The sequence below is a fragment of the Ochotona curzoniae genome, unplaced genomic scaffold, assembly GCF_017591425.1.
Source record: "Ochotona curzoniae isolate NIBS_2020 unplaced genomic scaffold, NIBS_Ocur_1.0 contig_1302, whole genome shotgun sequence".
Lineage (NCBI taxonomy): Eukaryota > Metazoa > Chordata > Mammalia > Lagomorpha > Ochotonidae > Ochotona > Ochotona curzoniae.
The window spans coordinates 11,273,452-11,286,214 of NW_024465035.1; the positions used below are offsets into that span (position 1 = coordinate 11,273,452).

The 12,763-nt window shown below is 43.4% G+C and overlaps 2 protein-coding genes across 9 annotated transcripts in view; one reads left to right on the top strand and one right to left on the bottom strand.

Annotated features, from left to right (window-relative positions):
- RARB (retinoic acid receptor beta) overlaps positions 1 to 7,038 on the top strand; it is a 339,233-nt gene extending 332,195 nt beyond the window's left edge. For 2 of the 4 annotated variants that reach the window (XM_040963689.1, XM_040963707.1), the window contains exons 6-8: positions 2,147 to 2,351; positions 3,155 to 3,313; positions 5,580 to 7,038. In XM_040963689.1, coding sequence (XP_040819623.1) covers positions 2,147 to 2,351; positions 3,155 to 3,313; positions 5,580 to 5,776 — 561 coding nt within the window. In that variant the 3' untranslated portion in view covers positions 5,777 to 7,038. The remainder of the gene's footprint in view (positions 1 to 2,146; positions 2,352 to 3,154; positions 3,314 to 5,579) is intronic. The other 2 variants (XM_040963682.1, XM_040963696.1) reach the window with 2 other exon arrangements.
- Positions 7,039 to 7,085: 47 nt separating this feature from the next.
- The window catches only part of TOP2B (DNA topoisomerase II beta), a 56,703-nt gene continuing 51,025 nt past the window's right edge, over positions 7,086 to 12,763 (bottom strand). For 3 of the 5 annotated variants that reach the window (XM_040963672.1, XM_040963636.1, XM_040963654.1), the window contains 5 exons: positions 12,207 to 12,286; positions 11,034 to 11,144; positions 9,593 to 9,721; positions 8,622 to 8,716; positions 7,086 to 7,573 (listed from right to left, as the gene is read on the bottom strand). In XM_040963672.1, the coding sequence (XP_040819606.1) occupies positions 7,409 to 7,573; positions 8,622 to 8,716; positions 9,593 to 9,721; positions 11,034 to 11,144; positions 12,207 to 12,286 (580 nt within the window). In that variant the 3' untranslated portion in view covers positions 7,086 to 7,408. The remainder of the gene's footprint in view (positions 7,574 to 8,621; positions 8,717 to 9,592; positions 9,722 to 11,033; positions 11,145 to 12,206; positions 12,287 to 12,763) is intronic. The other 2 variants (XM_040963661.1, XM_040963643.1) reach the window with 1 other exon arrangement.

A 12,763-nucleotide genomic window follows, 5' to 3' on the forward strand; every position in this document is an offset into this window, starting at 1 on the left:
CCTTAATCGCCCAAGTGAGCACTGCCCATCTGCCTCTGTGCCAGGCTTTGAGGAAAGTCCCCACGCGAGGGCGCTGTCTCCTCCTGGTGGTGGCGGGGAGGAGGGCAATCTGCAAGCCAGCAGCAGAGGGTGCCATGGTGACTGCCAGCAACAGGCACCGGCTCGAGGGACCTAGTGGGACGAAGGCCGGCGGGGGTCCAGAACTCGGCACCAGGAGGGAGGAGGCTGCTTGGAGGGGCCTTGGTGACGGCCATGTCTCCTCTACCGTGCGTGCTGAACAGCCCCGGCTACTGCGGGTGGACACCTGGGACCTGCAGGCAGTGAGGGGTGAGTTCGGCAAGGGCAGGAGTGGGAGGCTGAGAGTCGGGGGACCAGCCTTTGGAAAGGTACCTGGCTCTGCTGCTGGGGGTCTCACACACAGACCCTTGCCTCCCAGAGGACGGCAGAGCGCACCCTTTCAGCAGAGCTGCAGGACCCAAGGCTGTGTGCGTGCTGGAGCCGGGAAGCAGGGGGACCCTCTGCCCTGAGCAGGATCAGCTCCGACCATCAGCAGGAGCTGCCTTGCCCAGCCTAGTGATACCATGCCCTGAAAACAAGACACCCGCCTTCCACACACACAGTGTTTTCATCCTGGAAGCGGATTTGGTGCTTGCCACAGGCATTTTTATGTCTTGTGTTGGACATAAAATGGAGTTGTTCAGTGGTTCTCTGAGGCAGCACAGGCTGTGCTCCGACATGAAAGGGGACATTGAGGCAGATCCTTGTGTCTCGGGCTGTGTGCCTGTTGCATTCAGAGCTGTGGCTTTGGGCCTTCCAGAGAGCACGATGACAGATACTGAAGCGCTAACTTACCATAGGACCTGGTCCAGAGGAAGTGTCTGACCAGACACTACTATTGTGAATTGGGGGGCCTGTAACCCACAGGACATGCAGGTCAGACTTTACCAACAGTAGCCGCACGCCCTGACTCTGCAGGACATCATGGTGTCTTCCTGTGTGTCGCTACTGGGGTCCTGCATGTAGGAGGTTGGGCCCCTCACTGTCATCTTAGAGGTCCTAAGGATCTCAGGGCAGGGACGCCCAGTGGGTGATCCTTCCAGGGCATGGGCCCACTCTTGGTTCACGTGGTCCAGAGGACGTGAGAATCACTGGCCAGATAGAATGGGCTTCCCGTGGCAGGTGTCCTGTCCCCAGGTCCCCAGCGCTTCCCTGGAACAAGTCCTTGTTTTAGAGGCCTTGGTGGGAACCTGGGCGGAGTAGCAGGTGCTGCAGCAAAAGCAGCCTCTTCCCCTTCCCGTGCATGTGACCCTACGAAGGTCAGAGGGTCGGCTGGCCCTTCTGATCACACCTGTCTTCCTTCAGGCTACCCCCAAACTGGGCAGCCACGTGCAAAGAACTCTGAGCGCCCTTCACTACTAGGTTGTTCACTCCTGTCTGGGTGTGATGAACTTTTGTCTTTCGAGCAGCCCCTGCTCCTGGGGAAGAGCAGAGTATGGACACCTGCTCCTCACAGGCCCCAGAGCTGCAGCAGCTGCTGCAGAAATGCGATCTGGGTCAGACATCTGCCCTGCGTCGCAGCGCTTGGGAGCAACAGGGCAGTGGGAACACAACCCAGGGTCGGCTGGGACAGAAGCAGGCACTGTTGAGAGGTGGGAACAAGAGTCATCTTGGTAGCAGGTGGCCAGGGCAACTAGCAAGATTGTGGATCAAGGGCACATCTCGTGGGATGGGTTGGTTTCTTGGCCAAATAGCAGGGCGTGGGTGGAATGCTGCCCCTCCCCCTGAAGATGCCTTGATGCCTGGCCTTCCCACCCTCTAACCAGCACTTGACCCAGTGCCCAAAAAGATAAGTACTCCGTAAATGTTTATTTTAATTAAATGATGCATTACCTTTAATGCAGACAGCCATTTCTCAGTTTTCTTATTTATCCTGCCCTGAGTGGCTGTAGCCCCCCGGTTTTGAATTCTGTAGTCTTTCAGTGGAAGAGCTGTGGAAGAGTTCGAACATCTTCAAAAGGGTAAGGCTTTCCCACTGATGCAAGCACAGCCTGGACACTGCTATTTCCTGCCCATGTACGACTGATGGTCTCAACACAGACTTCTGTCAATCACAAATCCTATGTGGGCTTATGTTTTTTTCTTCCAGATTCTTAGAATTTGCACCAGGTACACCCCAGAGCAAGACACCATGACTTTCTCAGACGGCCTCACCCTCAATCGAACTCAGATGCACAATGCTGGATTTGGGCCTCTCACCGACCTCGTGTTCACCTTTGCCAACCAGCTCCTGCCTTTGGAAATGGACGACACAGAAACGGGCCTGCTCAGTGCCATCTGCCTTATCTGTGGAGGTACCAAGTGCCTAGAAACCCCTCGTGGGATTCCACAAAGAACCACCTCAGTCTTGTAATACACGGGGACATTCTTCACTGTTATTGTGGAGCCATTTTGCATAGGAAAACGTGAATAAAAACCCAGGCACACAACTGTGCTTGTATTTTCCCATGTTCTTAGAAGCTGATAGTGTTTAGAATTCTTCTGCCCTGAAATGCCAAAATGTTTGATCCTGTCTTGAAAAAGTAACTGAAGACCAAACTATTATAAGCCACTAGGGACATTTTAATGATGGCCCAAGCTTGCAGGTTCTGTTAGTTAATTCAGTGGCTGGGAATGCAAATTGTCAGCTGGGCCTCCCAGCAGCCGTCGGAAGACCCAGATCAGGTTTGGATTTATACTCTGTAGTGATCCCTGCTGGTTCAAGAGAGACTGGATTCTAAGTAGCTAAAAAATAATGGCTTTAATTATGGGGCAAATTTACCTTTCCTAACTGCCTTAGAGTAGACTTGGTGTAATCTCGTTCCGTAGTGACACCTCCTGGCGGTAAGAAGTAACTCTTTCCTTGGGATAAAACCAGCCATCAGAATGTGCTTTAGACCAATATGAGATGATTTTTCCAAGTATCACTGCTTTGAAGCAATTGCTTATTTTTCCAAATTTGCATATGTGATTGACCCATGAAATTAAAGGAACTCCTAAGACAGTAGGAACAAGAAAACAAGGAAGAGGAGAAACATGGGCGGAACTCTAACCTGGAAATTGCATAACCCTTTCTGTCCCAAGCCTGATTTTCTAATCCTTTATTCCTGGTATCTAGACCGCCAGGACCTAGAGGAACCAACAAAAGTAGATAAGCTACAAGAACCATTGCTGGAAGCACTGAAAATTTACATCCGAAAAAGACGACCCAGCAAGCCTCACATGTTCCCAAAGATCTTAATGAAAATCACAGACCTCCGCAGCATCAGTGCAAAAGGTACAGCGTGGGCCGCGCTCCGGGCGGGCGGACCGAGGGCCTTGCTGGCCGGGGCTGGAGCTGCTTCTCATGCTGGATGTTTAATAGCTGCTAGCTTTTGTAAAGTTCTGAAACTCACTTCTCACTGAACTCAAAAGGAATGAAGTGTCTCTCCTTAAAAGGAAATGAAACTGTAAAATTCTTAGCCTACATAATGATCTTAAGAGAATTTTAAAACTCAGGTGACTGATGAGAAAAACATTGTTTTCAAGAGCGTGTACTGTATGACAGACTATTTCATTTTCTACTTTAATACATTTTACCCCAGCTTTCCAGACAGCTTTGGCATATGTAAATTTGACTCCCGTTTTTCCTGAACATCCAAACCTTAAGGAAAACAAGTGCTACTTAGAGTAATTGTGATTGGCTCAGTTTCTTTCAGTCCCTGTAGCCACTGGTTTTGCGAATTGGCAGACTGCTCTTGTCTTCCTGGGAGGTTTATTCATTCCAGCAGCTCCTGGAGGGCGGAGAGTGATGCCCTGTGAGGTTAGACTAGCTTCCTTCCCTCCTTTCCTTCCCTCCCTCCCTCCGTCCCTCTTTCCTTCCTTCCCTTCGTTCCTTTTCCCTCCTTTCCTCTTTCTTTCTACCTGCCTTTCTTTCTGCCTGCCTTTCTTTCTCTCTCTCTCTTTCTGCCTGCCTTTCTTTCTTTCTTTCTTTCTGCCCCTTTCTTTCTTTCTTTCTGCCCCTTTCTTTCTTTCTTTCTGCCCCTCTGCCCCTTTCTTTCTTTCTTTCTGCCCCTCTGCCCTTCTTTCTTTCCTTCTGTCTTTCTTTCTTTCTGCCCTTCCTTCTGCCTTTCTTTCTCTCTCTCCCTTTCTCTCTGCCCTTCTTTCTCTCTCACTTTCTCTCTGCCCTTCTTTCTCTCTCCCTTTCTTTCTTTCTCTCTGCCCTTCTTTCTCTCTCCCTTTCTTTCTTTCTGCCCTTCTTTCTCTCCCTTTCTTTCTCTCTCCCTTTCTTTCTGCCCTTCTTTCTCTCTCCCTTTCTTTCTTTCTGCCCTTCTTTCTTTCTCTCTCTCTCTTTCTCTCTCCCTTTCTCTCTGCCCTTCTTTCTCTCCCTTTCTTTCTTTCTCTCTCCCTTTCTTTCTTTCTGCCCTTCTTTCTTTCTCTCTCTTTCTCTCTCCCTTTCTCTCTGCCCTTCTTTCTCTCTGCCCTTCTTTCTCTCTCCCTTTCTTTCTGCCCTTCTTTCTTTCTTTCTGCCTTTCTTTCTCCCCCAACCTCAGCTGCTCTGCCATACTGGCTTCGTTCCCTGTCATCCCTGTGCCCCAGCCCTGCAGGCCTTGCACACCCAACTGCACAGTACTTGCAGCAGTGACCTTGCTTAACGAGCGGGGTCCAGTGTGCCGTTCCTGCTAAGAGGTTTCTTGAATGAGACTTTCTGAGTTCATCCCTACCATGAGTTTGAAACCAACAGCAGATAACATTCATAATTACACTGGTTATCACTTAATACTGTCACTTTCTGTAAAAGCTGGACCAGTTTTTTACAAGATAAAAATTTACCATAAACAAAATTTACCTCAATCGTGGAAAGGACATAATGTGCATTGTCCAGAACATTAGCCCCTAGCCCATATGTGGTTCTCGAGCACTTAAAATGCGGCTAATGCACTTAATGGATTTGATGTGGTCAGTGCGGTGCCACATGATATTGCTGATAATCACTCTGCACTATTACACAAGCCAGTTCCTCCGTTTTGTGGATAACTGGTACCCTTTCAACTTTCTCAATTTTAAGATAGCCTTTTCTTGATAAATGGCTGTTTTCTGTACTGATCCAGGTATAAGACTATCCCATTTAAACATGTCACCACTTCTCTGCTCCTTTCTATATAGAAAGACTATTTCAACACTGCAAAATTAGGAGTGTCTTTGGGGGGTTGTGTTGGTACCTTTTAAGATGAGCACCCATACTAGTTGTTGGTTCTGCAAAAGATAGCCAAGTTCAGACAACAATGGGGGAGGCCCTCTGTCAGTACTGTGGCCCTTAGCGGATTAAGAATCGAGACCGATTCTGACTTCACAGTACGTTACTGTGCTATGTGGCGATGCAATCACCAATCCAAACGCACATGTTTGTACAGAGAGCTCCAGTAGTCAACAGCTTTTCAACAAAGATGGAAATCGGCCTGACTTTCCCAAGCCAAAGTCCCATTAGATACAGAGAAACTTGGACCCCTCTTATTCAGCTTAACTTCTTCATTCTAACCAGACTTCTGTTATCTGTTTAAAAGGTGCAGAACGTGTCATTACCTTGAAAATGGAAATTCCTGGATCAATGCCGCCTCTTATTCAGGAAATGCTGGAGAATTCGGAAGGACATGAACCCTTGACCCCAAGTTCAAGTGGTAACCCAGCGGAACACAGTCCCAGCATCTCACCCAGCTCCGTGGAAAACAGCGGGGTCAGTCAGTCGCCACTGGTACAATAGGAGCTTCCAGCTACTTCAGACATTCCCCAGTACCTTCAGTTCCAGGATTGAAAACGCAAGAACAAACATTCTTACTGCTGCTTAGTTTTTGGACTGAAAATATATTAAAACTCAAGAAGGACCAAGAAGTTTTCATATGTATCAATATATATCCTCCTCACTGTGTAACTTAGAAATACAAACTCCTCAACTTCTACAAATCAGCCATTTTGTGCAACCAGAAACTAGCTAAAGCTTCTATTTTCCTCTTTGAACATTCAAGATTGCATGGCAAAGATCCGGTCAAAATGAGTTACCCCTGGTTAATTTTCTGAAGACTCTGTACATACAGCAATGTTCTTTCTATACTGTATGTTTGGTGCTTTCCTTTTGTCTTGCATATTCAACCTCACCAAGATACCCAGGTTATGAAATAGACTACTGTCCACGTAAGAAGAGTTAACAAAAGATACTTGTCTTGCTTCTGTGGGATAATCAAGACATCAAGGTAAGGAAACAGGACTGTTGTACAGTGTGACAATTTAAAGGTATTCTAATTTAGTTAGTATGGAAGCTTGTCCTTGCTCTTTGATGCTCTCCAATTGCATCTTTGTTTCATGTTGCCCAGTAAGTATACAAATCCACTGTACTAGCAGAGAAAATTCTGTATCAGTGTAACTGCCAGTTCAGTTAACCAAATGTCATTTGTCCAATTGTTATTGTCACTTTAAATTGAAAGTGGTTTATTGTTTAATGACAACTACATGGTTTTAAAAGAAAAGAACACTACATTTTTACAGTAATGATAGCCTCCAAGGCAAAAACACTCTTCAGTGTTAACTTTGTGTTTACCTGTACACAAGCCATTAGGGGAATTTCATGGGCTAATTAGTAGGCTGGTCAGCACCTGACCCATGGACAACTAGTGTCCTTCCTGAGTCATGCCTGATACTGGGATTTTTTTTCCTCCAGCCTTCTTGATGCCACGGGGTTTGTATGAACCCCCCGAGGCATGGGCACAGAGTCGGCCTCCTCTGCCCTTGTTCGGTCACTATGAAGCAGAGTGAAAGCTGTAGTAGAGTGGTAACAGATACAAGGGCCTGTTCCTTAGTTCTCATTTAAGCACTAGTGCATTTTTTTTCTTGGTATATTAGCAAGTCTGTGATGTACTTTCACTGGCTGTTTGTACATGGAGATTGTTTAACGATGCTTTCTATGTTCATATACTGTTTACCTTTTTCCATGGAGTCTCCTGGCAAAGAATAAAATATATTTATTTTAAAGCGGCGTGGGAACTTTTACGTTTTTATCTTCAGTAAAGAGACAGGAATACAGTTCCATTTTTTAATGTTTAAATTTCATTTCAAAAAGCAGGTCTGTCGTCTGCGGTCATGACAGTTAAAATCTGTGCTAACGCACGGCAGTCTATTACAACTCTACAAGCCAATCAGACAGTACATGACACTTCAATGAGTAAAAAAGCATAAAACTGCATGTGTAAGAACAAAATGTTAAAAGGCCTACCACAATAATAAAAAACCATCAATTACATCATCACATTAAAATAAGCCAGATGTACAAAAGTCTGAGACAGAAAAAGACAAAGGGACAACACAAGGTATTTGTTAAAATGTTTCTGTGCTCTTTGGGCACTTAATTAAACATTGCAAAATCAACATCTTCTTCGTCAGATTCTGCAAAATATTTTACTTCTTTTCTTGCCCGGCCAGATCGTGGCAGAGAGGGCGGCTCGGAAGTGAAGTCAGCGGGGAAGATGTCCACGTCTGAATCCTGATCAAAAGACGCTTTCTTCGCTTTCTGGATTTTGAAAATCAGATTGAAAACCCCAAGATTAAAAACTATGACTCCTTATACTTACATTTAGGAAGTACTACAAGTAATGGTGCTTTTAAAATTAGCAATGAAGACAGGATGAGACTTAACACTTACCTTCTTGGTTGTCATTGTTGACCAAGCTCTAAGCTCAGAAATGCAACACTTCCTCAAACTAGATTTTCATTCCATTTTTCCAGAAACTGAAGTACATCATGTTATGAAACAAGTATGCACAATTCTCAAGCGAGCATGTTACTCTATTTAAATCCTTATCAAGAATTCAGCAGAAGAAAACACACTCATGCACTGTGTAGTACACACCAGTGTTTCTACAACTGCCCAGGAGGCACCAGGTGGACCAGAGGGACAGCAGACGGGATGGGAGAGGTCAACATGGGAAGCAGCATAAAACTTTAATCACTTAAACACAAACCTAAGTTTTACCGGGGCAAAGGAAAAGAAAAAGGCAAGTAATAGCATCTGATGTCACTCATACGCATAAATAGTGCACTTCTGAAAAAGGGCCAGCCACAGTTATGAAGTGTTTTCATTTTTTTTTAAAGGCAGGCTGAGATGCACAGACAGATGGCCATCTTCTGCCTACTGGTTCACTCCCCACTGCCTGCAATAGCCAGGGATGGGCCAAGCCAAGAACTCGATCCGGGTTGCAAGGACTCGAGTGCCTGGCAGTGTGTACAAGAGGCTGAGTGGGAACCTGAGGGTCCAGGACTCAAAGCACTGGACTAAAGGATGGAAGCATCCCAGTAACTTAACTATGGCACTGAGTGTCACCCCTGGAATTCACAATTTTAAAAGATCAGATTGGCTCCAGTCACACAAATCCAATTCCAAAGCGGTCTGTTAGAGTGCAGTACTACCACAGTGCAATGAATAAGCCAAGCACACTTTTACCCTAGAAACAATCTGATTATGTAAATTTGTTCTGATAACAGATGCAAGACACTGCAACACTGGACAAAGTGACAGTCTAGTTAAGGAGAGCAGGTACGATGAAGACACTGCTCCTTACCTTGCTGGGGGGCTTGGAGGTCTTCCTGCCAGGGTTATAGTCACCTTCATTTTCAGAGCCAGAAGTTTTCCTTTTCCTTGCTCCTCGGCCTTTACCTTAAAGATAGGAAAGATTTTTCTCTCAAATAAAGTGCAGTGTAAGAATGCAACCAAACCTCATATCTCTTTGGCAGCCCCCAATTAGTGGAGCAAAGGAATCCTGCTCTTAAATATAAATGGCAGCAGCGCATCAATCCTGCAGCTGACACTACTAAACAGTATTTTGCAGACACATTTAAACATTTAAAGTTGCAGCAACAAATTTTAATGACCTTGATATAACATTTACATTTTGCATGTGATTCTTGATTACTTTGAAGGGAAACCCTTTAACAAAAAGGCTTCTCAAATGGTAAGTGATGGAAAAGTTTTTAGTATCCAATTTGTCACTGACCCAATACTTAAAGAAAAAATGCAAATTGCTAGGTATGTTTACTCGCAAATTTAGTCATCAGGATAGCATCAGCCAATCACAGAGCCCACGTGTGACAGGAGACAAAGGGAGCGATCTTCTAGCAGCTGCCTGACTCCCCAGATGTCCACCACAGTAAGGGCTGGGCCAGGTGGAAGACAGGAGCTCCCATACACCAAATTGTGTTTCCTTTGGACTCTTACCTCAGGAGTTTTAGACATGTTGCTTTTTGAGAGGTAAGAGCAATTTAAAATAAAATATGAAGATACTCCAAAAAGTTCACGGAACAATGAAATAATTTATTCTGGTGCAATAAAATTTTAAATTTATGCATCTTTTAATAATATATATTTTTATAATATATATTTTCCAGGTACTTTCTGAAGACCTAATATACAACATACATGAATTTCTTATTTTGGGAACCAAAATAAATCAATTCCATTTTCCCAGGAACTTTCTGGACCCCCCCGGTATTTTCCACATGACATACATTACAGGGTTAAGAAGACAGGTCTCACCTTTTGGTGCTGTCGGCTTCTTTGGAATGCCAAATTCTGAATCTGAGTCAGAGTTTACAGTCTCTACCAGCTTCCTCTGTTTGGGTGCTCTCTTAGGATTAGGGGCTGTGTCTGCAGCTCGTTTTCCTACTAAGCAAAGTTCCATTTCATAAGTCAATATAATGTAACAAAAACAATTCCTGCTAGGTGCCAGTGTAAAGGCAAATAGTCTCATACAGGACAAAATACATTTTTGCAACTCTCAAATATAGTGAACAGAAATGAATGCATTTCCATTCAAAAGTTAAAACCCAAAATTATTGCCTTAATGTAGAAATAAATATGAAAATCTTAAATAGATGAAAAGCCTTTTGCTTTGAATTTTGTTTGAAAAGTAGACCTTGTTTTTCAACTTTAACTGCAACTTTCTAATTTAAAAAGCCCAATTTGGCAAAATAATAATAATAATAATAATAATAATGGCTGACTAGATTTTTCTACTTAAAAACAGAACCCCCTGCTGAGTATTCTCAGTTCACCTTCCAGGCTAGAGTTGAGGTCTTGAAGGAGCAACAGCAGGAGCCCTCATCACTGTGGCAGGGCGGCCAGGTCACATGGCTCTCCTCATGCCCAAGGGGCCTAAAGGAAGAGGCTGAGGACATACATTTCCTGCGGCCAGCTGATCAAAGCACCATCTTTCCTTACCACGATTCCCAGGTTTCCTGTACTGTACCACACGTTCAACCATACCAAGCAAAAATGGATCAGGTGACTTGGTAGGATGGTCTGCCTCCTTGCTGTGGACCACTGGAACTACATGGAATCTGAAGTTCCACAGAGGAATGTAGATTGAAATAGGTATTTTTGGATGTTACATTTTGGGAGGAAAACAGATATTTAAGGTTTCTCCTCCTAGAATTCTGGAAATTACACCAGTTCCCTATTCACTATAGAGTGAAATAAAAAAAAAAATGAGCCAGTGAAGTGAGGGAAGCCAGTAGAAGGGTTATCAAGACACCATCATTCTGAAAGCCAGGATCCTTGTATTCACTGATCAGCTTGCCCCAGTCAGTGCATAAAGACAGCTAGAGCAGGAGTGTTAATACTCCAGCCAAGAAATGGAGGGACGGTCACGGCACACTAACGTGCTTACAGGCAACGGACACGGGCGGGTCACTCAGTGTATCAGCAACACTCCAGCCCATGTCGCCACAGTCCATGTCCTGCTATATTCAACACAAATGCACCCACAGTGGTGCTGTCCACAGGACTTAGGATGCGTGAGGAAGTAGCACACATCATCTATTCACTTGCTGTCTTATCAAGGACATGAATTTTGCAACATTGTCTTCCCAATACACAGCACTAAAACTGACCTCTCAGAGTTAAAAATATATTCCTCAGTACCATCAACAATCTCTATAGTTTATGCAATGATTAATAGTCAAGTATAAATACATACCCTTTCTAGCAGCTGCTGTTTTACCAGGAACCTTGTCTGTCTGTTTCGGACCAAATGATGGCGAAAAAACAGAAGCAGAATCTTCTTCATTACTTTCAAATTTAGCTGAATCTAAAATTACAAAGCTTTTCAAAGTAAGATTCTAAGAGACCTCAGTAAACCTGATGACTTTTATTTAGCTAGTGATTGGTCTAAAAGTTCCTATTTTCTGTTCACATGATCCAGAATATACAAAAGTAAAATAATGGGGAAGAAGGGAGGGAAAGGGTGAGCAATGACTCCTATACCCATAACACTGTATCGTAGAAAATAATAGTAAAAGTGCAAATAGAACAATATAACTCAAATACTAAGTTTGCTATACAATAGAAATGTGCAGTGAAAATTGTTCTGAATGCTAATCATTTAAAACAGAGTTGATTAGTAAAATACACTGTTAAAATATGAAAAAGGTTAACTATTTCATATTTACATAAACAACACTGTTAAACATATATAATAGTTAGTAATATCCAGAAAGAGCTTTACTCATTCGTATTTTTAAGTCAAGAAAGCATGGAAGATTAATATAAAAGGTGTGTAGGCTTACTTTCAGCTTACAGTTAGTCAAATCACATTGATCAATCACTTGTCTCCGTTACCAAGCAGGAGCTTTGAAAACATCTACTGGAATCTAAGTAAACATCTAACTGTTCCAACATGCTGCTGAAAGTGAATATCCACACATAAAGGGTATGCAGCAAATACAGGCCTATCTTGTGTGGGATTTTAAAATGCAAGGGTCAGTTTAGTGTTCTCAAAAATCCCACACACAAATGATATACAAACATTTTTATCGAAATTGCTCTTATGATTCCAAATCACTTAGATATTAAGGTTTATTAAACGCAAGCCTTAGACATTCACACTGCATAAAAGGAAAATGTTCTGTTCCTCTTTATCCTCGTTACTGCATTATACTACAAGAACCACAGCTGTAAGCGCCTCTGTACTGCCACCACCTCTGGAAGTTTAGATCTGATCATAGTAAGCAAAATGTGAAGCTTTCTACTCATGAACATTTTTATTATTCAATTGTGACCAAGTGGTTTGTTTGCCACTTTCTTTCCAACACTAAGACATACTGAGAGTACAGTAAGTAACCAGTAAAAAAAGAAACAAAAGTATACATACCATCTTCTGACTTTTGGGAGTATGAAGGAAATGAGAAGAGATTCCCAAAATCCTGACTTTTTTTGTCATGTGAAGATTTTCTGTTGAGGAAGAAGAAAAAAACACCATGAAGAGGACATGACTGAAACATTGGAGTTCGACCCTGATACACTGTATAATACACACTGCAGGATGATAATCACAGCATCAAACTTAATCCACAAAGTTTACTCTCCTTATGTTCACAAATGTGTATATACACACACTGACAAACTTGTCAATACACATAAACAGGCACTTCAGAAACCAAGGGTGCAACATGAATGTAAAACACAAGGTCAAATTACCATTAAGCTACATTCAATGGTTGCCCTGATTGTCCCAAATTGTACTATCAACAAATTATGGCAAAAGCCATGACAAAGAATGATGGCAAACAATATCCATTTATGATCCCTGATTACTGGCAATCAGTTCGACGTTCTTGACCAAGACCAACTGTAATAGGAGTGAAAATATGTCCTTACAAAAGACCTAGTAGTTCATAACCAAAGCCGAGAAAAACCAACCGAGAACCA